Source organism: Echinops telfairi, unplaced genomic scaffold (assembly GCF_000313985.2).
Source record: "Echinops telfairi isolate 266 unplaced genomic scaffold, ASM31398v2 ScPeMD7_443;HRSCAF=831, whole genome shotgun sequence".
NCBI lineage: Eukaryota > Metazoa > Chordata > Mammalia > Afrosoricida > Tenrecidae > Echinops > Echinops telfairi.
This window is the reverse complement of record NW_022104341.1, coordinates 25321125-25349004: the sequence shown is the minus strand read 5'-3', so window position 1 is coordinate 25349004 and position 27880 is coordinate 25321125. Positions and strand designations below refer to the sequence as shown.

The 27880-nt window shown below is 51.8% G+C and overlaps 1 protein-coding gene across 1 annotated transcript in view; it reads right to left on the bottom strand.

Moving 5' to 3' along the window:
* The window catches only part of BCAR3 (BCAR3 adaptor protein, NSP family member), a 118050-nt gene that overhangs the window by 54152 nt on the left and 36018 nt on the right, over positions 1-27880 (bottom strand). The window contains exon 3 of the mRNA XM_004699576.2: positions 21699-21738. Coding sequence (XP_004699633.2) covers positions 21699-21738 — 40 coding nt within the window. The remainder of the gene's footprint in view (positions 1-21698; positions 21739-27880) is intronic.

Below are 27880 nucleotides of genomic sequence, written 5' to 3'. Positions count from 1 at the left end.
AACTGACCGCCATTGAGCCCATTCCGACTCATCGCGACCCTGTAAGACAGGGTAGACCTGTCCCTCGGGATGTCTGAGGTTGTAAATCTTTCCTGGAGCAGAAAATGTCATCTTTCTCCCTCTGAGAGGTTGGCGATTTTGAACTGCTGACCTTGCAGTTAGCAACCCGATACATAACCACGGTGCCACCAGGGCTCCTTCAAACACACCCCAAGCTCACGGCCATGGGGGCAATGCCACCCAGAGCAGCCCTGTCGGATAAGGGGGAGCTGCCCCTGTGGGTCTCCGAGATGGTGACTCTTCACGGGAGTAGACGTCCTCGTCTTTCTCCCTTGTAGCATCTCGTGGTTTTGAACTGCTGACCTGGGGGGTCAGTAGCCCAACGTGTAACCACTACGCGACAAGGGCACCTTCGGTAAGAGCCTCTTACCCTGTAAAAGAGATAGGAGGATCAGTTCAGGAGTTCCTAACTTAGCCCTGGGGTGGGGCTTCCATGGAATTGTAAGCAAAGTGTGTATGGATTGGTATGTAAACTCATGCAAATATCTCTTCGTGGAAAACTTTCGCCCAATTTTTAGAGTGGTTGCTGTTGATAGTCACCTCGACACATGGTGGGCCCAGGTGGGCCAGGTACCCCCGTCTGTGACTTCTTGGAAGCAGCCACCAGGCTGCTTTCAGCAGCCCAAAGGATGCCATTCCTGCTGGCCCTACTTGATCTTCTTTACTGTAGAAAGAGCACTCACTGTAAGCGAGTCCATGCCAACTCATAGCAACAGGGCAGACCTGCAGCTGTGAGTTTCCAGGCCTGCAACTCTTTACGAGGGCAGAAAGCCTCGTCTTTCCCCCATGGAGCAGCTGGCGGTTTTGAACAGCTGACCTTTCAGGTAGCAGCCCAACTTGTAACCGTTACACCACCAGGTCTTTAGTAGAAGGAGAGAGAAGACGTGAAGCACTTGGCTACCTGGGATACAGAGTGCTGGTGGTGCAACAGTTAAGCACTCAGTTGTTAACTGAACAGGTGGGGGTCAGGATCCACCTGGAGGTTCTGAGGGACAAAGTCCTGGTGATTTGCTCCCCAAAGGATTATTGTCTGGAAAACCCAAGGGAGCCGTTCCACCCTGTCACAAAGGGTTGCCAGGAGTCAGAATTGACGACACCTAACAGCACCACCTTGGATCCAAAGTCCGAAGCTGCTGTTTCCAGGCGCACCCTGGCGATCCGGCAGGGCCCACACTGGGGCAATAACGCCAATAGGAGACCCAAGGGCGGGGCACCCAGTGTGTATAAAAGTTATGCTTACACTAGACTGCCATCCGTTGGACGCTCTGGTAAGCAGGCATTGGGCTGCTAACCTCAAGATTGACCGTTCAAACCCACCAGCGACTCCGAGGGAGAGAGAGGAGGCTGTCTGCTCTGGTAAAGAGTTACAGTCCCTGAAACCTTGGCGGGGAAGGGGGTGGGGGAGTCCGGTTGACTCGCTGGCGGTGGGCTTTACTGACTGTGCAAGAGCACCGTGCAAACATCCAGAGCACTGAGGGCAATTTCCAGAAGGCGACAGAGACAGCCAGCCGTGAGCACATGCCGTGGAGGAAACGGTGCTGACAGACTTGCTTGGCACAGGGCTGCCACAGAGCTCCAGCTTGTAAAAACCAGTCTCCAGGACAGTGCCTCCGCCTGGCTGCTTGCAGAAAGGGTGGGGGTGTGAGCCCCCCCAGAGGCCTGCAGGCAGAAAGGCCTGGTGACTGGCCTCTGAAAAACCAGAGGAGCCCAGTTCTACCCTGACCCATGCGGGGTTGCTATGAGCCAGGCTCTCCTCCTGGGACCCCTGGTCAGGTCTTGCCAGGGTGGTGGCTGGTACAAAGAGGAAGCACACACCTCGAGACAGACAGCCCACATCCTCACAGCTGTTCTGCACGAACTGCTGGAAAGCCAGGGAGGGGAGGGGGGCCGATGACAGCATCTACCCTCAGCATCTCTCCACAGCCGCGGGCTTCCGGGTGCCGTCTCTGCACCCTTGTCCTTCTGCCTCGCCCAGGGGCAAGGGGCCTAGACAGTGCTTTCCCGAAAATGGTTACCAGACTGTCTCAGGCATCGTCATCTCCACTTCGTTCACAGGCCTGATCAAAGTGTTCCCAGAGTGAATCGTTAAAACAACAGTGAATCAGGAGGCCTGGCTCCGCTGGAGGTGATCAGGAAGCCAGGACACCTGGTTGCCAGGAGCACCTTATCTTGTGCAAACCCCAAAGGCAGAATGGTGGCAGCTGCAATAACCCTTTCCCTCCCACTGAGTGACAGATATTCTTGGCAACAGAGGCAGCAGGAAAGCCCAGGACATCCTTGGCTGGCAGGGAAGGGCCGGGCACGTAGAGGTGGACTTCCAAGACCGGAGGCTGGGAAGAACCAGAAAGCAGCAAAGCCCTACTGACCAGAGGGTGACGGGAGAGCCCCCATCCCTTATGGTGGTGTGAAGTATGCCCGTTTCTCCATAGGAAGAGGTTGGTTCAAGTGGTCTGGTTATCTGGAGAGAACAGAAAGCCAGTTTCTTCACATCCTAAGGCAGTCAGCTGCCAAGCACGATGCATGAAGGCGAGCCTTTGCCGTGGTCGGGACAATGGACAATACACCCCCGGCCTTGCAGTGTGAACCTGAAGAGGTGGGGAAAGGAGAGTTACTCGGGAGAGCAGCAGGAGGCCACCTGGATGATTCTCCAAGTACACCAGGTCTCTCAAGACCAAATTGTAAATCACTGGAGGACCCTCAGCCTCTCGGGGGCTCCCTCACCTGTAACTTCCAGCCCATAACTAAACCACAAGGGAGATTAACCAAAGAAAGATGGGCATCAGAATGGTCAATTGATGCACCAAGTTTTGGATATGTCTCCCCAATGATGCAAACAATTAAGCCCTCAACTACTAACTGAAAAGTTGGGGGTTCACACCAGACCAGAGGTGCCTCGGAAGATAGGCCTGGCAGTCTGCTTCTGAAAGATCACAGCCCACTGTGCACACATGGGGTCACGATGAGTCAGAATCAATTCAATAGCAACTAAAGGCAATCTCGAGTGGGCAGAGGCAATTAGAAATACAGTGTAATATACATGGGATTCAGAAGGAAAATGATGTAAGTCGCAGGTGATGATCATTTATTTTATTCCTCATTTTATCAGGTAGCCTGCTTATTCCTATTTGTAATGGACCTATATACACTGTCGGAATATAGAATACCGATTGGCTGAGGAGTGGACATGTGACCTGAGTCAGACCAGTCAGAGACCTTCCCTGGAATTTTTCAAATTAGAGAGAAGGGAGTGCTCCCTTTCTCCCCTCGGACCGACCATACACTCTTAGGATTACAAACCCAGGCCAGACTATGTGCCACTGTGTGGAGAAAGCCGATCTGAGAGACTGCAGTCAACACAATCAGAGAAGCCAAGGATGAGAAACAGAGATCTAACGATGTCAGCGTTCTTGGAACCAGCCATCAACTCAAGCAATTCCACCTCCACCTTTACCAAGGTAAGCTTCCAAGCTCACAGCACCAGTTTGAAGGATTATGAGAGGGGCAGGGTACATCTGGCCCACCAGCCCTATAAGGTTTACGAAATCATCAATACCAGCTGAGGTCGTTTATTATGCCAACCTGGCCGATAAACACATGTGGGGTTAATTGAAGGGCGGTGGGATAAATGGCTCAGTGAGCCTCGCCTTTCTAGTTCTCGGGTCTCTTGCTTTGTGATGGATGGACCGGGGTGCAGCTGCGTTAGCCAGTTCCCTGCTTCAGCTGGCAAGGCTCACTTTCTGCAAGTCATCCCTGAGGAGAAGCCACATGGACCTACCCTGATGCAGCCCTGGCTGCTGGAGTAGTGGTGTGGAGACCCCTGCCAGCACTGAGATGCTTACACACTCACTGACTCGACTTTCCTCGTGCAGTCAGCATCATTGCATGTGTTTTGTGAGATGGAGGAGGACTTTGTGGATTGGTGTCGCACATATAGGTTAATGTTTGACTTGTGGGCTTAGGCAGTACTGGGTTGGGATGTTTTCTTATGTGCACTTAAATAAACCTTATATAAAACTCTCTCTTATGCATGAGTTTCTGTGGATTTGTTTCTCTAAGGTACCCAGACCAACACACCAGCTGACATCTCACAGCTCACTGAAGAGAAGCAGTTCCAGCCATCACATTTGGGGTGAGTTCATGACATGTTCGACCAAATAGAGCAGGCAAATTTTTAAGTCGATCATCTTGTATGGCCCTCAAATGATGTTACAAATATCCAACGGGCTGGCTCTTTGCAAGAAATGAAAAAAGGTTTCTGACCTCTGTTTTACAGGCTCACCTGTCTGTGTAAGACTAGCTTCTTTTGGAGTTCACATGGGTAAGATCTGTTTGTTTCTGGTACCAGAAAAATTCTAAAACCAGTGCCAGCATAAACTGATGTTACACAGAAGCATGTATAAAACACGCCCATTTATAATAGTGTTGTATCTGCTCATGGTTTAAGTGGTGGGTGGGGATAAAGGTGTTTCGCAGCCGACTGCAGGGGTGTTCCTGAAAGAACTCAATTGTCTGGAGTCTTCTAGGCTCAAACGGACAGGTACTTACCTGAAGGAAAAGGGAGAAGGATTCATGAAGTTGGAATGTCGTAGGCTGTTGCGTGTGGGTGTGGCTTTTGTTTCCACACCGGGCACCGCTCTCAGGTGTGGGCCGCCAGTAAGGGCTCCTTCCACTGCTACTGGGAGCAACAGAGTCATTTGACTCTGCTGGAGACTGTCCTGTGGAAAGCCACAGAACTTCCGTCAGATGGTGCTGGCTGAGACAGCCCCTACAGGAGGCCGCGTGACCTTTACCCAGGCAGGATCCCCTGGGAGGGGGAAGAACTGATCCACTCTTTCTAGAACAGAGGAAAGGTGTTTCATGCCCAAATGCTAGTCAAGTCTTTGCACGTTCACGCCATAAGTAGTCCTTGGCTGGGTGTGGTCTAGACGGAGCGGCTTGTGGTTGGCTGCCATCCAGTCTGTCCCAACCCATAGTGACCCTCTGTGCACCAGAACGAAACACTGGCCGGTCCTGCACCAGCCTCACACAGGTTCTGATGCCTGAGCCCACTGTTGCAGCCACGGTGCCCATCTATCTCCGAGGGCCTTTCCCTTTTTCGCTGCCCCTCTGTTTCACAGAGAGAGAGAGAGAGAGAGAGAAAGAGCGAGCCTGGGAAGCCTAGTTCTCAGTGTGCACAGCCCCATCAGGACTCCCCTCTTCCTCTGTCACTGGCCAGTTTACCCCAGTGCACAGCTCTAGTTCCAAGCTGACCTCCAGGATCCAGCCAGCTCCAAATAATCAAACCAAACGCACTGACATCAAGTCGGTGCCAACTCACAGTGACCCTGCAGGACAGGGCAGCCCTTCCCCGTGGGTTTCCGAGGCTGCAACTGTCTACAGTTAACACGAGGGAATAGAAGTCCTTGTTTTTCTCTCAAGGAGCAGGCCGGTAGTTTTGAACTGCCGTCCTTATTGTTAGCAGCCCAACGAGTAACCACTCCGCCACCAGGGCTCCTTGACCATTCACCGCATTCCCCAAAAGACCCGTACCCTTATCTGTTGGCCCGGACCCATGTCTGATTCATTGTCATCGCCCTAATGCTCAGCTGCCTGCATGGTAGGGGCCCATGAATATTTGCAGAAGCAGGGGATCCTTAATCGGGGTCCCACAAACACCGTGACAGTTAGACGCCTAGGAAGTGTGCCTGCCTATTTCAAAGGGCCTTAGTTCATAAAAGGAATGTTAAGAACCACAAGAGCGTGAGGCGTGACATGTCACTACGCCAAAGTTACGCTCTTCCTGGGGTCCAAGAGCCCTGCCACCCCTAGACTGGTCTGGCTTCAGGGCTAAGCATCATCTCCCTCTCTCAGGCTCTGATCCCGCTGGGGATCCCAGTTCGGAGAGGCCCCCAGATTGCAGTCATTCCCAATTCCCAGCGCGATGGCCACCACTTGTCCGTCAGTCTGTCCTATCGTCTGTCAGTCTGTCCTACACTGTGGTGGCTTGTGTGTTGCTGTGTGCGGCGTCAGGACTGGAGGAGGCTTATAAACAATCTGTGGCATGCAGACGACACAGTCCTGCTTGCTGACAGTGAGGAGGACTGGAAGCACTTGCTGGTGAAGAGCCAGGATTGTAGCCTTCAGTGTGGGCTACCACTCAATGTGAAGAAAACCCACATCCTCACAACTGGACCTGCTGATCAAGATCGAGGGAAGAAAGACTGAAACGCTCAAGGAGTCCATCTTGCTTGGACCCACAATCAAAACTCATAGAGACAGCAGTCGAAACACCAAGCGGCTCCTTGCACTGGGCAGCTCTGCTGCATAAGACTTCTCTGGAGTGGTGCAAAGCAAGGAAGTCACTTTGAGGAGTCGGGTGCACTTGACCCACGCCATGGTATTTTTAATTGCTTCATATACATGTGAAAGGTGGACACTGCATGAAGAAGATCGAAGAAGAATGGATACATCTGAATGGTGGAGAACCCTGAAAGTAGTAGGGACCTCCAAAAGAGCCAACACGTCTGTCTCCGAAGAAGCACGTCCAGAGTCTTCTCTAGAGGCCAGGATGGCAAGGCTTCGTCTCCTGTACTGTGGGCGTGTTGTCAGCAGAGAGTAGTCCCTGGAGAAAGGGCATCGTGCTTGGCAAAGTGGCAGGGCAGGGAAGAAGAGGAAGACCGTCGGCAAGACGGACGGACGCAGTGGCTGCCCTGATGGGCTCGGGCATCAGAACCATGGTGAAGATGGCCCGGGACCGGGCAGGTTTCGTTCTGTTGAACACACAGGGTTGCTGTGAGCTGGAACGGACTTCATGGCACCTACCAACCGTCGTGGCTTCATAGGCTGCAGCCAAGAGAGACCAAGGCCCACCCCTGTCCTGCCCTGCTCTGCCCAGCTCCTGCAGTGAAGCCCCAGGAGCTGGTGGGAGGACAGAGGGCCAAGGTAGCTCATCCACCTGGGCCTGGGAGAAAGGAATGTCCAACTGGGGCCTGGGAGCTGGGGGCTGCAGGAAGCAGCCCATCCGCTTCATCGTTTTTTTCCACACAATAAGCTCTTTTGAGAGTGTGAATGGGGGCTTTATAAAGCACAGTCTCATCGACAGGCTAATAAATATGTGAAATGGCTTCTCAGACCAGGTTCCTGCAGCCTGGACACTGAGGTCATTCAAGAAACAATTAGATGCCATCTGGGAGAGCTGGGGCTCGAAAGGAAATTGCCTCGAAGGGCCAGCAGCATGTTCTCATTCCTGGGGTCTGACACATCCTTATCTTCATTCAGAGAAAGGCGGGTGGAGCCTGGCCAGTGAGGAGGGGGGATACACAGAGCAGCTAAAGCTGCTGCAGTCAATGAACGCCTATCGGGAGACCGCTCCCTTTCAGTCCGCTGGGACCCGGTAAACTTAGCCCTTCCATGAATTTCTCCCTTGGCCGCACTTGACCATGCAGGCAGGCATCTGAGCCATCAGTAGGGCCGGGCCTCCCGGAGCTCTGTGGTTTTTGCGGTTCTCACACAAAGCAATTAGAGCTGAGAGCGGCTGCTTCGGACCGGCTCTTTCCAGATCTCAGGAGCAATGACCCCACGACGTTCAGGAGAGCCAGTATTCACTGAGGACGCACAACCCACTCCATTGTAGAGAACAGACCGGTATCTGGAGCCTGCCTTCTGGGGCAGAGCCTCAATCTTTTCCAACAACAGCCACAATGTGATGTCTTTGTCCCTTCTACGGTAACAGTTGGTATTGGCAAAATGGGTGGCCACCGTAGCTGCCACCAGGAGCTCGGGCATGGGAACAGTGGCGAGGATGGTGCAGGGCAGGTGGAGTTTGGTTCACTGACTCGGAAGCGACCGCAGCCAGCGACCACAGCCACCTTCGGGGGGAAATGCCATGGCCGGGAAAGCTGAGCTAAACCCAGACTCCCAGGGGGAGAAGAAGGCATGGCTTCAATAGGGCAAGCCTATTGTCCAGGTCCAGTCTGACTCACAGCCACCCTACAGGACGCAGCAGACAACAGGCCCATTGGGATTCCAGGGCCGTAACCTTTATGTTTTCAATCCCGCAGAGCTGTTGGTAGGGTGAAACCATCACGTCTTTGGCTAGCGCTGTACCACCATCGGAGCGCTTTCTATGAACCAAACCACAGAGGCACACTCGATGCCTTCGAGCCGATGCCGACTCACCGCGAGCCCGTGGGACTGGGAGAGCTCCCGCCGCGGCGGGTTTCCGAGACTCCAACTTGACGGGAGTAGCAAGCCTACTCTTTCTCCCTCACAGGGGCCAGGAGTTTTGAACTGCTGACCCTGACGTCGGAAGCCCAATGTTAGCTACTATGCGACCAGGGTTCTTTAGATAAACAGGGACTGGTTGTTTGTGTTCTGAGTGTTTTTGAAACTTTAGAAAATTGGGAGAAGGAGGTGACGATTGTTCCCCTAAAGATGGCAGAGTCGCCACGGAACAGAGCCGGTCTACTCGGGCACGGCGGGTGGTCCCGTGGCACCTCGCAAGGACAGCCGAAGAGCAGTGAGCCCACAGCACCGCAGCGCCCAGACGAGGGCCGCGGGGCCAGGACGCCTTCCCAGGAGGGTCTGTGCTGGTGTAGGGGTTACGGGTTGGGCTGCTCACCTCGAGACCAGGCCCTCCTCAGGAGAAAGATGAGGCTTCCTACTCCCACAAAGAGCTACAGTCTCAGAAACTCATATGGGCAGTTCTACCTTGCCCTATAGGGTCCCTATGAGTTAGGCTCGACTCGAAGTTTGGATTTGGTGAGGTCAAAATGATTTTCATAATAGCATGATGCTCTGCCCCCCCCCCACCCCTCCACGTCAACATTGTCACTCCTGGAGCAAAAACAACGCTGGGTGCAGCTGCTGGTACCTGAGCACACAGCCTGTCTCTATAAGAAGAGTAACCGTCCAGGGCAGACAAGCTCCGAGGAGCGCTGCTGTTTCCCAGGGTGGCACATCTCTTGCGTGCCTGGCTCAGCAGAGGGCAGCTGGGTTCTGTTCTCTGCGTCTGCAGTCAAGCTGGGGTGTGAGGCTGTCTTGGGTGACGTCGAAGAAAAGCTGGCCTCACGTAGAGATCTAGCTCAGGAGGGAAGAAGTGTTTTCAACACCTTCTCAGATAATGATAGCAGTTCTGCTGAGAAACCAAAAACGCCCAAAGTAGTCATTCCTGAAAGGTTCCCTCCCGGCAACGTGGAATCTGAAACTGCGTTCAGGAACTTCTCTCCCTCCAGTGCCCTACAATCCAGTGGTCTGTCTCGAAAGCTGAGTGGATCCAGGCAGGACTGTATACCATCCTTAGTAAGATAACGGCTGTCTGAATTATGCTGCTCTTCCAAGTGTTAAGATATTTCACTATGCAATATCAGAAGCTCACCTTGCTACAATCACCACCAATCTCATCGCTTTTCCCCCGTTTTCTTCCAAAGCCCTGGGAAGGCCTCAGACTCATGGTGATGAATACAGGTTTTTCCAACAATCCCCGTTTTCCCTGGAAAGCTCAACTTCTGTCATTGGTAACCAGCACCATCCGTTGCTTTCCTCAGAGTGACAGATGTACTTCGTACGTTTTCAAGAACATGTCTGCCAAGGCTGGATGGTTTGTCAGACAGTCTTTCAAGGAAAGAGGTGCTCCCTGAGGCAGTAGCTAGTTGGGCTCACGGAGCAATTCCACAGTTAACATTCCTTCAGTCAGCCCTCGAGCTTGGGTATGCACCAGACGGTCTGTGTGCAGGCATCCCGAGCGGTCACACGGAATGCTAAAGAGACGTGGGCACAAGGGTCAAGACTGAATGCCATTAGGAGTTCATACTGCTTCACCAAGCACATCTTTACGTGGAACGGGATCATTTTTAAAATCTTTCTTTCTAATGGCAAAACCTGGTGGTGGAAACTCTTAACTACCCGTGCAGCTATATATTAGTTTTGCAATAAGGACGCATAAAAATAAATCCATAAAAATCTTCCTGAAGTCAGCCTCCTGGCTCTCTTAAAAGATGCTCTGGTGGTGCCTGGGTTTAAGCCTGGGGTTGTGCTCCCTGAGGGGTTAGCAGTTTGAATCCACCAGCTGTTCGGAGGGACGGTGAGGCAGTCTGCTCAGCCGGACAGCCTCCCCAGCCCGAGGGTTGCAGACCCTGTAGGATTAAGACTCAGAATCCACTCAGCCGGCAGTGGGCTTGGGTTTTACTCTCAAGAGAGCTTCCGGAGAATGCTCAACATTCCTTCATTCTTTTCCAGCCAAGAAATCAATAGGAGAGGACCTACTGCTTCTCCCCGAGACTTCCCCACTACTTTCTCCTGCTCCGGTCAGCCTGGGTGCCTGCCCTCCCTCATCAGTCTCCATTCTGCTATCAGCCTTCTGCTTCCAGGGCCAAGCAGGAGTCTGATGGGATGGAAGAGCAGACAGTTAATAGGCCCGCTGCTGACGGAAAGCTTAGGGCAATGCTTCCTAAAGTGAACGGCAGCGCCCCCTGGGGGCACTGGGCCCATGCCAGAGGGCTGTAAAAGCAGGCGCCTACACCTGACCTGGCTTATGGGCTGGAGTACAAAAGCGTTTCACTGCTGGGGGGACGGGGCCCTGAGACATTTTCTCTTTTTTCTGAAAAGGGACGCTCAGCCAAGCCAGTCTGGACACCTGGGGGTTGGAGGCGCCAGTCCTCCCAGAGGGAAAAAACACCTGGCAAGTGACTCCCCCAAGCTCAGGTATTGAACAAGTTATGTGCTCCTCTGACATCCAGGGCTCTTCCCAACCGGCTTTTCCTGTCACGCTGCCTTCCCCGCCTCCCAACACCCGCCCCACCCCCCAGCTTTAAAAAAAAAATCACAATTCCAGCACACACACACCCAAAAGAAATGTTTGTGACTATTGCAGGTGAAAATTCAGTCCAAAATGCTAAATCCTCCATATCCAAAAGTTACATACAACTAGTATCACAGGAGCCCTGACTGTGTAGTGGTTACAAGTTAGGCTGCTAACCACAAGGTCCGCAGTTCAAAACCACTAGCCGCTCTGCAGGAGAAAGATGAGGCTTTCTATTCCTATAAAGAGTTGTAGTCTCAGGAACCCACAGGGGCAGTTCTACTGAACTAATTCTAAGATGAATACGATTTTATCTAATATAATTGATTGTCGGCACACAATCACAAAGCCAGTGAAAGGCATTTGCCCTTTTACAGACGGTCAACACAGCCCCTTCATTCTGGCGTGGCAAGTGTACGACTGGGCACGCTATCGCACTTCCTATTTGGAAACTGAAGCGCAGCCAAACGCGGCCTGTTGTGACATGCGATGACCGCTAGAGGGCAGAGCACCACAGCAAACAAGTCCAGCACTAAATCCGGGTCTTCCTTTGGGTACTGCAGTTACTTGGACTCTTATTGCTGATCGCAAGTTCTCCTTAGGCGCAGACGTGTCTGAGCCATAGACATTGCCAGAACTACCCCTAGGAAAGTATGTGCCTCAGCTGAAACATGTGCGTATTGAAGGCAACAACAGTAAGCCCATGGCGCTCTCCCAGGCTGGCGAGGGAAGGTGGACTGAGAGAAAGGAGAGGAACCCACAAGGGCTGATTTCCCGGAGGGTGATTGTCAGGTCTTTCTTTCAAGGCACATCTGCGTGGACGCAAACCTCCAACCTTCAGGTAGCAGCCAAGTGTGCTGACAGCGGGTACCGGGTACCACGCAGGGTCTCCAACCAGGTGTGATGGACGTTTAAATGAAGAGGTGGGGGAATGGGATTGCTCCAAGGAACCTGACATTTCCCAAAGTGGATGACACTCAGCTCACTGAGAATATTCCAGAATTATTTCAGTGGGACTAATATTTTCTAGTAATAACATTAGGAAACCAGAAAGATCCGTGTGCTCAGAACCTGCATCCTAGTGGATACTTTTTTAAATTTTCTTTTTAAAAACAAGCAAAAATTGAAACAAGTTCTCTGAGGATCAATTCGGGGGATTCAGACAGTAGCTGGGGAGGTCTGCAGTCTCTGTGAAGCAGTGCAATCTGAGCAGAGATGAGCCAGCCGGTAGGGTGACAATGACTACCAGGAGTATTTATTAAGGGCTAACTGGTGGATTGCAACTCAGTGTAAAGAGAACAAAACTCCTCACAAAGGGACCAAAAGGCAACACCTCGAGAAGCGGAACAAAGATGGAAGTTGTCGAGGATTTCCTCTTCCTTGGACCCACACTGACTGCTCAGGAAGTCAGCTGTCAAGCAATCAAATGACACATTGCAACGACAGGCCTGCCACACAAGCTCACTTTAAAGAGCAGGGATGCTACTTTGAGGACTAAGGTGAGCCTGACCCAAGCCGAGGCAGTGCCTGCCCATCGCCTGACAGCCATGTGAAAGCCGAACACCGAATGAGGAAGAACGAATGATTGGAAGCACCATGGACTGCCAGAAGAACAAACAAGTCTGTCTCGGAAGAAGTACACCCTTGGTGGCAAGGATGGCAAGACTTTGTTTCACGTACTTAGGACATGTTTTCAGGAGAGGCCCGTCCCTGGGGAAGGACGTGGTGAAGTGAAATGGCAGTGGAAAAGAGGAAGACCCACAGGGAGACAGACTGACGTCGTGGCTGCAACAACGGGTGCAAAGGTGTTACGGAGTAGCAACATGTGGTTTTCTTGGAGCTCTGGTGGTGTCATGGTTGCAACCCACACGGTCAGTGGTTCAAACCCACCAGAAGCTCCGCAGGAGACAGACTGGGCTTCCCAGTAAACAGTTACAGTCTCGGACACCCACAGCGGGTCGTCAGGAGTCAGCATTGCCTTGACGGCAGTGAGTTAATCTTTATAGAAGCAGTTCACAAATCCTATTTCTGCAGTGCTGCTGGGTGGGTTTGAACTGCCAGCCTTTCGGTTGGCAACTGATCTAAAACCAACTGCGCCAACCAGACTGTTTAGGTCTAGAAGAAGGACCATAGAGTACATGTTTCATCACAAGGACTTCCTCTAGACTTTGTAGCTAAAAGGAGCCCTGGTGGCAGAGTGGTTATGCACTGGGCTGCTAACCACAAGGTCAGCTGCTCGAAACCGCGAGCCCCTCTGGGGGAGAAAGATGGGGGGGAGGATTCTGCTCCTGTAAGGAGTTACAGCCTTGGAAGCCCACAGGGGCAGGTCTACCCTGTGCAACAGGGCTGCTAGGAGTTGGCATCCACTCGACGGCAGTGAGTTTGGTTTGGTTTTTTTGGTGGTAGCCAGAAAGCAATCATGGAGAGTATGCAAATGAATGTCCGTGGCTATCTGCCAATAAAACTCTATCTATGGGCACTGCGATTCAAATTCCCTATCATCTCTGCGTATCATGTTTTTGATTTTTAGAGACCATTTAAAATGTTAACACCCATTTTGTAGCTTGTGGGTCAGATCTGATACAGGGTGGGAGGATGCTGCACTACTGGTTCAAATGCGCACTGTGAATTAACTCAATGCACTGTGGTAACAAGGTTTCTAATTGGAAATCTCCTCCCCTAAAATATTTACAGGCACCTGGCAAGATGCCAGGCCCTGGTGTGAACCCTGCCATTGTCCCCACTTCCTCTCCCTCACCTCCTACATTTTATACTCTGCCAGCCAGCAGCTGTCTTCCACTTACCTCATAGAACAGCCCTTCATTCTTGTCTCTGCAAGGCCCCAGCCCCTGCTCAGCATTCCCATCCCACTGCCACTATCTTTGGTCAGGCTCTTGATAACACTCCCCCACCCCACCCACACCCCTACCCCTTGGGCTGGCTCAACCGAACACTTCCCAACACATGGCATCTGCTTTACTGTATCTGCTGAATGAGCTAATTACATTTTCTAAAAGTCTACTAGTCCAGCACTTTGTCTTATCAGAGGTGGCTCATCCCCAAGCCAATGCTTCCCTCCAGTGGGGAAATGGATAAGCTTCAGGCTGCTGCCTGCAAGGTTACCAGTTCAAGCTGCTCCCTAGGAGAAAGCGGAGACTGCCTGCTCCTGTAAGATCCGCAGCCTCAGAAGCCCGATACACGACTGCGATGAGTTAGAGGGACCCCACGGGCTACCAATAGGATTAGCGGTAAGTTTTGGTTTACTGTCTTACAGTCAGGCTTCTTGAGGTAGACTTTGAATACAGCAAGGATCATCTTTTTAGGGTCCAAATGCCTGCGACTTCAGAAGCAAAGTCTAGTACATTCGCATCATCCCCTAAAGTTTCCTGGTGCCCCTCTGGAACAACCCCCACATAACCCATGGGCAGCCGCGTCGGCCTTGCCTTTTCTAGAACGCCAGACTAATGTAATGGATCCGTTTTCACTCCCCCGCCAACTCTCAGCCAGCCCACAGAATGGGGGGGAATTGTCCTGATGGGTCTCCGAGACGGCAGCTGTTTTTTGGTGTGTTTTCTCTTATTGGAATATAATTAACATATCATACAAATCAGTAGTCGAATCAGTATCAAGAAGGGTGTACAATCATCACCACAATCCAACCCACTTTGGAGCATTTTCTTCCTTCCTGTACCCACTGACTCAGACCCACCCCCACCCCCACCCCCACCCCCACCTCCCCTTTCTGTGCCCCTAGGCCAGTGGCTCTCAACCTTCCTAAGGCCTTGACCCTTTAATACAGCTCCTCATGCTGTGGTGACCCCCCCCACCATAAAATTATTTTCGTTGCTACTGCATAACTGTAATTTTTCTACTGCTATGAATCGGGCGACCCCTGTGAAAGGGTCGTTCGACTCGCAAAGGGGTCAAGACCCACAAGTTGAGAACTGCTGCTCCAGGCAATCAAGCAATCCATCTACTTTCTCCTTAATTCTACCAATCCTGGTTTCCCTTTCCAAGCGTCCTCAAACTACAGACCGTGGGCCACATGCGGCCCGCTGAGGACATTTATCTGGCCCACCGGGTGTTTTTGCCCCGTTTGTTTTTTTACTTCGAAATTAGATATGTGCAATGTATGTAGGAATTTTTTCATAGTTTTTTTTTAAACTATAGTCCGGCCCTCTAACGGGTCTGAGGGACAGTGAACTGGCCCCCTGTTTAAAAAGTTTGAGGACCCCTGCCCTATACAGATACCATTATAAACACAAGGGCAAACCACAAGTAAGCACCCAGCAACAATGACTCTATCTAAGAGAAAGCAGGAAGTACTAATATTTTTAAATAAATTCACATTGGGTCTGGTGGGAGATCACATTACAAGGTGTTATGTTCCAGCCTAAGTACAGCTGCTCAAATCCACTGTCTTTACGGTGCTCTTTGTCTGATATTAGGGCTGTCAACTTTCCCTGCCTATGTTTATTGTGTTGCGTATTCACTGGGGCCCCAAGCCACGTAGGGATTCTGTAAATGGATCTGGGCTTTCACTATCATCTGTAGCTTTCCACAAACCAGGTGTTTCAAATTTAGGCAGTGGTCCACTTCCCTCTTCTAGATCTGGATCTTATTATTTGCAATCCTTGGATCACACAGGCTGGTGTGCTTCTCCAGCTCCCCACTTAGGTGGATGCTTGTTTTGAGATGAGCCTTTAAGACTCCAGGCACTATTTTTCCTGATAGCTGGGTACCATCTGATTCCTTTACCACACGTTGCTTGGCACCCATGATTTCAGTCATCTCCTTTCCTCATGAAGTCGAGTACCAGGCAGGGCCACATTGAGACAGTAACTCCATAGGAATGTAGAGCCTCCTTTTTCTCCCATGGAGCGGCTGGAGGTTTCGAACTGCTGACCTTGCGGGTAGCCGCCCTATGTGTGACCACTACGCCACTTTGGCTCAGCATAGTGCAGCTGAGAGTCATCTTATGGTTGAGCACCGGTGAACGTGTTCCTTCTCACTGTGGAGTAGTATTCCATCCCGCGGGTGTGCGACAGTCTGTTTATCCATTTACCAGTCAAATGACGTTTGGGTAGTTTTCAGTTTTTAATCAGTTATGAGTAAAGTCATTATAAAATTCACGTATAGATCATTCGTTGTACAGATGGACAAACGCCTTCAGGGTCAGGGTTTAATTTTTGTAACCAGCCACAGTTTCACAGCCAGAAGGGCAGGATTCTCCCGGCTCGGGCACTGCCCTCCCCTCCCGCTGTCAGCCACGTTGCTTTCTATCGCAGGAACATTAAACGCCTAAGAATAATTGCAGAGAATGTTTGGGGGTGGGGTGGGTGAAGTCTTTCCTCTGAACACGAGCCCCAGAAGGCAAGGGGGCTGCTGCAGACTCACCACCAGCAGTGTTTGATCTCTGGTCCCTCGGGGGACACAGTTGGCTCTGTGGATATGCACATGTAGGCAGAAACCTGCAGGGCCAGCCAACCGGGCCATTTTTGGTTCATATACCTCGTTTAAATCTCACGGAATGCACTGCGAGCCGTGGTTTTTGTCAGTTCCTTTCAAGCCGTTGTTAGTGGGCTAATTCAGAGCAGACGGGCCTGTTTTCCAGGCTGGAAGACTTCCCTCAAAGGCAGCTATTTACCTGTGGCCGCTGCGCAGTGACCATCTTGAGCACAAAGGGGGAGCCAAAGTCACGCTGCCCCTTCTCCCACCGAGGACACCCCCCACCCCACCCCCTTACTCTTGGCGCTGGCATCTGCCTAATTAGTCCTCTTTTAATCTGCTGGGTGACCTGACTCAACAGTCTTGCTTGGGCTGTGGGGTAGAATGAGGGGTGTGAGCCCCTCTGGGAAGTGCATTTTCAGGTCCTGAAGGAATCCCGGAGCTATGGAAGTTCACGCCTGCCGCTGAGCTCTTAGCTAACAGGTTGGTGGTTCTAACCTGCCCAGGGGCTCTGTGGGAGAAAGATCTGGAAGTCGGCTGTAAAGATTACAGATAAGAAAACCCTCTGGGGCTTTCTACTCTGCCATACTTGTTGCTACGAGTTGGGGTGAACTCGGTAGGGCCCGAGAACCCTACAAAGGACGGGTGCCCTCGGCTCTCTGGGCTTGAGAGTCAGCTCAGCATCTGGGGGCGGGAGGCCCTGCGGGTTCTGGTCTGAGGCTGGCTAGGAACAAAGGGCTGCTTTTTGTCTGGACATTTCCTTACGAGGGCTGCCTGGAGGGCAGCCCTTTGTCTGAGGGGCGGGCTCCCAACTGCTCCGAGCCTCGCAGAGAAACGGTGAGAAACAACAAACTGCCTTCCTTGATTTCCTTTGTCTCCCTCTCTCTAATCTCCACTGCATCTCTCCAGGCTGATTTAGTTAAACATGGAAAAAATCCATAAGTGTATATATAAACAGTAAGCATTTCCTCTCTAAGAAGAGCCATCCGTTCTCCGTTCTCCGTGGTCAATCCCCTCCCTAACCCCCACCAACTCTGCTTTTAAAGCAGTCATAGGAAAGGCTCTTCCACTGCTTTGTGAGAGAAGAACCCAGAAAGAATTAGGGTCCTCACCTTGGGAGGAGCTAGACATACAGGGAAAGTCGGTAAGAAACATGATATAAATTTATAAAATGGGCCGGGCCGGGCCACTCCTACGGCTGAAATGAGTGGGGCTGTTAGTTAGCAGGCAAGAGCAGGCTGAAGGACGGCAGGTTGGGAAGGGGTCAGAAAGGGGCACGCGCAGCGCAGCGCATTCCCAGCGGACAGTGGAGGGCTGGCAATCTTTTGAGGTAACAGGTGGGTGCTCAGTATCTGCCAGACCCGAGTCTGAGGCACCATCGGGAATGCCATCCCGGTTCCAGTGAGCCTACGGCAATGTCCTGAGGAAGCGGGCGAGTGGAAGTCCTCCCACGCCTAGAGGATCAGGGAAAGGCTGAGCGAGGAGCGCTGTGGGTCGGTATCCTAGTTTCAGGGGGGATGGGACCCCGAGAGCAGAAGTGCGGAGCTCAGTCGAGAACCAGCCTGGGGACAAGGCTGAGCCCCCTCCCCTGGGATCCTGAGGGGGGGGGTATGTTTGGAGTCTCCTGGTAGAACGCTTTCTGGAAAGAGCAACGCATTGCCGCCGCCGGTTGCCTGTGATTCCAGCTCTTGGTGACCAGCCGTGGGACAGACGAGCTGCCCGTCGTCGGGTGGCCGAAGCGGTACTTTTCACGGGAGCGGAACTCGGCATCTTTCTCCAGGGAGCCGCTGGCTGGGCTCAAACGCCCAACCTTCCAGTCAGCTGCTAAGCGAGTTAGCAGGGGAGCACTTCGCCATCGTGCAATTATTTTGTCAACATTGCCACGTAGTTACTTGCTACAGGTCTAATAATGTAGGCGTGGAAGAAATGCATTTTAAAGGGGGAAAGACTAAGGTAAAGCCCAAAGGGGGCCAGAAGCCCAGGATTTCAAGTCTATTTCACAGTGCTGCCTAGGGCTATTGCTTTAAAAAGCTATTTTCCCCAGTTGAAAAAAAGAGAGAAAGAAAGAAATGCTGGCTTTATCTAGGGTAAGGTATGCTAGGAACGCAAAGGAAAATTCCACAGTCGCACACCATTAACCCGTGTCACCACGGACATCCCACGGCAGGAGGAAGGTGGAAACATGCAGGAAATTTCTGCCTCCCAACCTGGAGGGAGCGGTTTCTTTCAAATAGTTAGTTACATGCGATGTAAGGAAGTTAATTACATGCGATGATATCTAAAAGGCAATTTATGAATATAGAGAACCGTGGAAAACCAGACCTCCAAGACAGCTGGGGGGGGGGGGGGGGGGACGGTGGGGAGCAAAGCTGGGAGGGCGAGACCCTCCCTAATGGCCAGAATTAAGTGGGAATAGTGAGGAATGAGATTCCCAGAACCCCGGGCTCCCCGGCACTAACTTTCCTATCACATCCAAACGTCAAATCCAGCCCTTAGGTCCTCCGTGCTGTGGGGAGGCCCCGCCAGGAGGCAAGTGAAAAGAAATAGCTCGGAGCCCTGGGCTTCCCAGCCATCACCTGGTTTCCCTTTATCCCATCACGGAAGAGCTACTTGTAGCTAGGCAACCACAAACCAGTCCCCTTTCACGCCATATTAATCCGCTGCAATGCAAACTGTGCCAAGTGCTCTCATGGGGCGCAGAATACAAACTGGGCCCAATGGAATGTTGTATTCATTCTTCGCTCTGCGCCCTCCTTCCACAGCTCCCTTCTAGTGAGGGGGCAGCCTCAGGGCCTTGGTGCCCCAGACTGGAGGATTCCAGGAACCTGGCTCCCCTCACCGCTCTCCTCGGTCTGGGCCTTGGGAAAGCCAGGTCCAGATTGCCCAAGTCTCCACTGCAGAGAAGAGCGGTATTGAAAGGGAGGCCTGGGGCTGGCCCTGGACTGCTGTCTGTCTGTGGGCCACAACAGGCTGCCCCCCATACCCATACTGAGTCTCAGCGGCCAGATGGCCCCCCCATCCTGGGTCCCCCAGAATCTGGCGCCTTGGCTCTTCTTTTTGAGGCTCATCAACCTGACTGGATCAGAAAGAGCCGCCCTGCCCGGGCATTCTTCATATAGAACCTCGGCCTTTCCCCACATCTAGGTGCACAAGGGAATATCAGGGAAGCAGCACGTCACAGCCAGAGAGCCAAACAGTGTCCCCTTTCCTCCCACAACTCTCTCCCTCCCCTTGAGGAGCTTCCCCACCCCCAGCACTGGGACTGCCCAGCCTGGCTTGAGAGGGCAGCGAAGCCTCAGAGTGGACCCATGTTGGCCCGCAAGATGGTCACGTGGGTCTCAAGGGTCTTCAAGTCAAAGGCCTCCAAGCTTTCAAGCTTGAGTGTCCACAACCAAACCCAACCCATTGCCGTCCAGGGGTTCCCACTCATAGAAACTCACTGCCGTCCAGTCAGTGCTGACAGCTGGCGACCCTACAGGGCAGGGTGGACTGCCTGGGTGAGTCCCCGAGAGAGAGCAGCTCTTCTCGGGACCACAGAGCCCTGCCTTTCTCCCCATGGAAACCCCGTAGGACAGAGTCAAACTGCCACGTAGTGTTTCCATGGCCGTGCTCTTTACGGAAGCAGACTGCCACGACCTTCTCCCGTGGAGCAGCTGGTGGGCTGGAACTGCTGCTCTTTTGGTTTGTGCCCAAACCCTCAGCTAGTGTGCCACCAGGGCTCCTTCAGTGCACACAGAAACAGACAAAACAAAACCCCCAGTCGCGCCAGCCCTCATGCCCTCCCTCAGAGCTCTGGGCCAAGCTCAACATTAGTCAGTTATCATGCGAATGTTATCAGTAGTATTCAGTCATGTACCTGGATGGCTCTAAGTTGGATTGTATTGACTGTGACCAGGCATCGGGTGACCAGTAACCTCCCTGTATCTGGGCCCTCCCAGCCTCCCCCCAGCAGGGGGGTTTGCCGGTGCTGCTCTGGGCTGCTCACAGGATCCTCCATGTCAAGGGTTAGCTGAGGTTTTCAGAGTTACTTTTCCCTTCGCATCCTGTCTGGATCTGGGAAGCACTTTTTCAGCAGTGTGTCCGTGTTCCTCTGATATACGGGGGAAGAGGGCCCAAGCCCCGGCACAGAGGAAAGCAACGGCTTAAATAATCCAAAACTGGGAGGGACGGTCCTTGGGATAAGGGGCCATAGCTGGGCCCTAGGAGACAGTATCACCTGACACCCTATCTCTTGCCACGGTTTAAAAATTTTTTTTATTATTATTAAATACTTTTATTGGGGGCCCTTATATCTCATCACAATCCATACATTCATCCATTGTGCCAATCACATTTGTACATATGTTGCCATCAACATTTTCAAAGCATTTTCTTTCTACTTGAGTCCTTGGTATCAGCTCATTTCCCCTTCCCTCCCCTGCCATTCTTCCTTTCCTCATGAGCCCTTGGTAAGCCCTTGGTAAGTTATAGATTATTACTTTCATATCTTACATCGTCCTCTCTCACCCTTCACCCACTTTTCTGTTGTTCGTACCACCACTGTTTCTTCCCCACATCCGTAAACAGGTCGGTCGGCACAACAGGTCGGCACGAATCTAAGAAGCCAAGTGTGGCGCGGTCTTAAAGTCTTTCCTCTGTAGGCAGTGGCCAGGTTTAATCACAGTTCTTAATACAGTAAAATCACACACACCCTCAAAAAAGGGGGCAGGAAAAAAAACGGGGCAGAATTAAAGCTGTGAAGAGCACGATTTCTTTCTGCTTGGAAGGGAAATCTTGTCCAGAAGCACCGACTGACTGTCAGCCCCTTCTGGAAGGGAGGCATTGTCCCAGAGCAGCTTCTGAATAAGAGGCGGACTCTGGAGCAGGGCAAAAATAGCTCACGAAGCCTCAGGGAGCCTGCGATCTGCATCTCTCATTCCAAACTCCCAACTGAAAGCTGGAAGTCACTCTTCTTTTCAAATGTTCATTTGCTATTAAACTCACTGGGCAGCGAAACAAACCCGGCCTCATTTGGTGCCTTGAGCCGAAATAAACTTATTAATAGTCTGTTTATCCCACCTATGGTGGTTATTCTGACATTTCATGGCAGAAGCCACGAGTCTGGTGATGGGGGCTGATCCCAGGCCTCTTTGGAGGGGCACCATAGTACCTTTCTTTGGGAAAAAAAAAATCTGATTTTTAAGACACATTTGGCCCCGAGGGGTCCAGCTCACGGGGAAAGATTGCAGACATGTCCTGGGATGACATGACGTAAGATCCCACAAGGGTTACCCCAGGCCGAGAGAGTCAGGTTACGGCTCCATCCTGTCAGACAATCTAACCAGCTCCCACACAAGCCAGACAGCAGCAACACTGTGTTAGAAACAGGAAATGCAGTACACCGGCTGGCCCACCACTGCACGCCCAATCCTACCTTCACGTACTCCAGAGTGGGGTCCAGAAGGTGCTGATCCCTGAAAAGAGAAGCAAGGAGACCAAGTGAGAACAATGCCTCCACAGAGTGTGAGGTCATAGCCAACATTTCCTCACCCTCACCCCGTTACACACGGGGCTGTGAGCCGCAAGGTCCACAGTTTGAAACCACCAGCCACTCTGTGGCAGCAAGACCGGGCTTTCTATTCCCGTGACGTGTGACAGTTTCAGAAACTTACAGGGGCCAGTTCTGCCCTGTCCTGCAGCGGGGCTCTGAACCAGCATCCACTGATGGCCGTGAGTTTGCGGGGCTTTTTGGTTTGCTCATTCAATGCATGGAGCTGCCCTCCCCCACCACAAGAGCCACAGCACAGACAGGAGGCAAGACGAGACCCGAGATTTTCATGGTGCTGTTGGGCAGTGGGAGATGCAGGTGCACAGTCGCCATCCGCTGTCATCAAATTCCAGCCCCCAAATGTGAAATCGTTATTTCTAGGTGGGAATTCTAGGGTCGCCCGGACATTAGAACACCAGGCCACAAGGACAGAGGTGGGCAGGGAGCGATGGAGTGATGGATGTCAGAACACAAAGCACCTCCCTGCATCCTGTGGGTCCATTCTCACACCATCCCCATCGGGCAGCCGGTACCGCCCACCCTGAGAGAAGAAACAGGCAGAGCAGCTGCCAGAGGCACCCACGATGGCGCTTTGCACCCATCTCAGCTACACCTTCCTCGGCTTCTTGCTGGCTCTCTGACCCATCCACTCCTGGTGTAAGCCTGGGCCATTCATCCTAATTTTTGATGTCCCCACAGGGTGTTTTTCACGTTTGCTTTTTCCAAAACCTTTTTATTGGGAGTTAATCTAGGTACCATATTGTTCCATAGTTCCATCACGTAAAGCAGTATTGTACAATTGCTACCACGATCAGTTTCCCAGCATTCCCTTTCTTCTGGAACGGCTTGAGGTCAGCTCCCCTTTACCACCCCTCCCTCCCCTGTGGAGATTTTTATTCTTATTCTTGTTCCCATCTTATACACCAGGGGCTTCAAAAAGTTCGTGGGAAATATGGAATTCAAAGATAATGAAAATTTCCCAGGAACGTTTTGAAGCCCCCTTATATGCTATTTGGACCCCTGGTGGCATAGTGGTTACAAGTTGGGCAGCGATCCCCAAGGTCAGCAGTTCGAAACCACTAGCAGCTCCTTGGGAGAAAGAAGAGACTTTCTACTCCCATAAAGAGTTACACTCTCAGAAACTCAGAGGCAGTTTTTCCCTGTCCTATAAGGTTGCTATGAGTCAGTATTGACTCAGTGGCAATGAATTTTTTTTTTATATGCTATTGGGGTTGGGGAGGGGAATCCCTGGGTGGTACAAACAATTAAGCTCAACTACTAGCCAGAAGTTGGCATTTTGAACCCACCAAAAGGTGCCTCAGGAAATGGGCCCGGGAGGCTGCCTTGAAAACGAGGCAGGCCAGAATTGACCAGATGGCACCTAGCAAGGGCACCCGCTATGAGGTCTACCCCAACATGGCAGGATGACTTCGATGGAGAGCCTGGCTGATTGCAGAAGGTGGAGCGGGAAGCTGCCTAAGGGAAGGGCAAAAAGAAAAGGGGGGACTTGAGAGCTCACGTGTTCCTTACTTGGAGAGTTACAGCGAGCCTCGCCTCCTTACCCCGACAGCACTTCTGAAAAGACAGTCCACGTCAGAGATCTAAATTGCAGGCGGGGGAGGGGGGGATCCCCAACACATCCCCACAGAAAGGAACGATCATCTCAGAAGGGCAGAATGGCTCTGAGCCTGAGAATCTTCAGAAATGGCCATCAGAACGGAGGGCTGCCCTCCAGCAAGCAGAAAGGAGCCAGTGCACCACGCCTCCAACCCGCAGGCCTGGCAGCTCGCTCCTTCAGCAGCGCAGAGCGGGGCAGGCGGGGGGGTGATGTGGCGGGCGCCCAGACAGCTCAGCTCACCCACTCATGGTGGGGGATGTGATCCTTTTACTTGGCTCATTTGTGAGCAAATGTGGACCAAATTTGGTCATGACTTAGTGACTACAGCAGCGGAGACTTGAGGTCTCTTACCTACAAAAACGCTCCCCAAACACGTGCCACGTGCCACCGGGTCAATCCGGATTCATAGCAACCCTGTAACAACCTTCCCCAAACCACGCTCACTGCCATCGTCAATACCGACTCACATCGGCAGGTAGGGCAGGGTGGAACTCCCACTGTGAGTTTCCCAGTACACCTGTTTACAGGAGTCAAAGTCCTGTCTTCCTCCCTCGGAGCGGCTGGTGGTTTCTACCCGACTTTGAGGACCTCGGCCCATTGCATAACCACTATGCCCCAGGACCCTAGCAGCTCTAAACCACCACGTGGGGGACTAAACCATACAATGAGGTTTCTTACACACCAATTTATTGAAAGACTTGTCACCCTTTCCTCCCTCGTGTGGAAATCTGAACCAGCATCCAATGAGCTATTTCCATGTGAAAAGAAACGTGGGTCACCGACACGTGATTGAGTAAGGGAAGGGTGACTCAGAATCACACGAAAGCCTCCCAAAGCCATGGCTCTGAAGTGGCTGCAGTTAAAGTCAAGGATTTAAGATGACACCATAGGAAGAAATGTTCACACTCATTAGCAACAAGAGAAAAACCAATGTAAACAACAAGATATCACTTCACACCGACACTTTCAGAAAAATTCAATGAAACAGAAATTAATAGATGCAAGAGAGGATACAGGGAGATCGGAATGCTCTTATACTGCTGGTGGGACTGTAGAATTGTACAACCACTGTGACAATCAGTAGGGCACCTCCTTAAACAAATGCAAATACAAGCACCTTATGCCCCAGCCATCTCCCTACTGCAGTGGGTCTCACCCTTCCTAACGCCGCAGCCCTTTCATACAGTTCCTCATGTGGTGGTGATCCCCCCAACCATAAAGTTATTTTTGTTGCTCCTTCATTTCTCAGCCAGCAAACTGTAATTTTGCTACTGTTATGAAGCAGGCGACCCCAAGGAAAGGGTCGTTCGACCCCCAAAGGGGTCGCGACCCACAGGTTGAGAACCTGTGCTCTATTGGGTATACACCCTCAAGAAATCAAGAGTGCAACAGGAGCAGACATATGCACCTCTACGTTTACTGCTGCAATTTCCATAATAGCAAAAACGTGCAAACAATCCAAAATCCCTAATCTAGAGGAACGGATAAATAAACCCGGTACATCCACACAATGGAATTTTATGCATCAATAAAAAACAATGATGATTCTCCTAAACACATAAAGACATGGGCAAACTATGCTTAGCAAACTCAGTCAATCTTACAAAGATAAATATTCATTAACACCATTATTGTAAGGAAAAAGAAATGTGATTTATACACCAAAAGAGGTGACTTGGATGACGACGAGGAGGCTGGGGACCAGGCGGGAACAGGGAGAGGGAGAGTGGAGGGAGAGGATACTGAGGAAGGAGGGAGGAGGATGGGGGGAGGGCGGCAGGTGGAAGCGGGAAGATGAAAGAGAACCACCAATGGCTGTCCCACAGGACACTGCTGAGTTCCTTCTTGAGATGGGCTTTGTAAATGTATACAGTGTGTCTCTTTAAACCGCAACTCAATCCCTCCAGATTCCTTATCCCGTACACCCGAGTGGCTTTAAAAAAAAGAGAGAGAGAAAGTAAAACTGAAATGGGCTTGGAGACTTTAGTGACAAATTCATCTCGAGCAAACAAAGATTAGGCTGGGCTGCTAACCTCAAGGTCAGCAATTCAAAACCACCAGAGGCGCTGCGGGAGAAAGATGAGGCTTTCTCCTACCGTGACGAGTTAGTCTTGGAAATCCAGACTGCGTTCTCCGCTGCCCTGTAGGTGGCCCTGAGTGGGAATTGACAGGGTGGCAGTGACTTTGAGTGCTGAGTTGAGCTCTGTCTAGTGAGAGCCATGGGGGACAGGGGAGAGAGGCTCTATGCACAGTCGATGCTTACGAATGGGTCTCTCTCGAACAGCTTCTGCTGGCAAGTGGAGGTGGCACATTAAAGAGAGAGTTGGGGCCATCATAAATAAAGCCCCACCTAAGTAAAGAAGCAAAAGCGGGCCCTTCAATAACGTAGGGTCTTCAATGGAAGAGAAGAGAGTCATATGGAAAAGTAGGAAGTAAATGTGTTTCCACTAATCAGTGTGAGATGATCCCATCTCTAAATGAGACCGAGTTAGTTAATTGTGCCAGCCTGGCCGATAATCACATGTGGGGCTAATTGAAAGGCGGAGGGATAAATGGGTGGTGAGCCTCGGCCTTTCTAGTTCTCGGGTCTCTTGTTTTGTGATGGTTGCACCGGGTGCAGCTGCCTTAGCAGTTCCCTGCTTCAGCTTGCAAGATTGACTTCCTACAAGACATCCCCAAGGAGAAGCCACATGGACCTATCCCGATGCAGCCCTGGGTGCTGGAGCAGCCGTGTGGAGACCCCTGCTAGTGCTGAGATGCTTGTTCGTTCACTGACTCAGCTTTCCTCCTGCAGTCGGCATCGTTGCCTCTGTTTTGTGAGGTGGAGGACTTTGTGGACTGGTGTTGGGTTAATGGGTTAATGTTGGACTTGTGGGCTTGGGCAGCATTGGGTTGGGATGTTTTCGTGATGCACATTTTCTTTTCATAAAACTCTTTCTTATACATGAGTCGCTGTGGATTTGTTTCTCCAAAGTACCTAGACTAATACAGAGACTATCCCCTCTCTAATTTCTGATTTTAACCGCCATCAGTAGTTGCTTGCTTAGATTGATCTCTCATCCATGACAACTTCCTGATCCGTAATTGACTCCTCCGTAATTGAGAGCGGAGCTGAGGGCGGCTCATGGAAGCCCCCCGTCACCTGAGGAAGCACCTCTCCTCTCCTCCCTGAGAATGGAGAAGGTGAGCCATCCTTGCAGCCGACACTGCTTCTCCTGAGTGGTCTCAGACCGACCCCACTTCTGGGAAGACTTTCTGGTCTTGGGCAGCCGCAGGCCTGCTCCCCCGGGCACCAGGCCCTGCGTGGTTATCTGACCTTTCTCTGATTGGACCCAACTTTCCCAACAACTCTACTTCCTCTGGCAGGAGAGAACTGTTCTGAATCATGTGTCCCCAGCCCCTGCCCCACGGAACCAGAGAGAGAAGGGAAGGCACAGTCGACCACCACAGGCAAAGACCCCCAAACAAAGACCCCCAAAAGAGACCCCCGTCTCTTCTGCCAGTGTGCTGTGGCAGCGGATCAAACAGGCACAGAGATTTTATCCAAGGTGGCTGTGGACACCCCAGGCTCCAGGGCGTCTGGGCCTCTGGTGGAGAGTGTGCAGGCCACCCCAGCTCCGAGGTGAACCCCAGCTTGGCCTCTCGTCTGCAAGGAAGCACCCTGCGAACATCAGCCAGCACTGTCTCAGGTCCCTCCGGAGACGAGCGCCCTGCCCCGCCTGGCCAATGCGAGCTAGCCTTCCCATCTGTCTCCCAAGATTGTGTGAGTGATTTGGTGCACGTCTAAGGAAAGGGAGACACACGTGTTTCCATTCTCAGAAAGCGAAGAAAGGGAAAGTCTGGAGAGAAGGGCAAATCGTAACAAACAACAAACTCCCTGCCCACTCGCAGCGACTCTATAGGACAGGGTAGAACTGCCCCTGTGGGTTTCCGACAAGGTAGCTCTTTACGGGGATAGAAGGTATCATCTTTCTCCTGTGGAGCAGCTGGTGGTCTCGAACTGCTGACCTTGTGGTTAGCAGCCCAGTGCAAAGTAGGCACAATTTTTTTCAAAATAATTTACTAGCATAATGACACCTCTCTCTCCCTCTCCCTGCCCTCCAGGCGATGCTGACTCACAGCAACCCTACAGGACAGGGTGGAACTGCCCCGTGGGTTTCTGATACTGTGACTGTTCATGGGAGCAGAAAAGCCTCCTCTTCCTCCCCAAATAATGACATAGCAGTTAAAAGTCACAAGTCCCGGCATTTCCTTTTGTGCCATGATGACTAGACTAGCAGGTCTCAGGAAGGCTGTACATCCAAGATTGTACCTAGATTTTAGCATGTTAGTTGAGAGTCCTACCTGTCTGATGTAGCAACTGATGTAGGAAACCCAAACTACTTAATAAAGTGGTTTCCAAGTGAGCAACCAGCATGGTACCCCACCCTGCTCTCCATGAAATCACAGA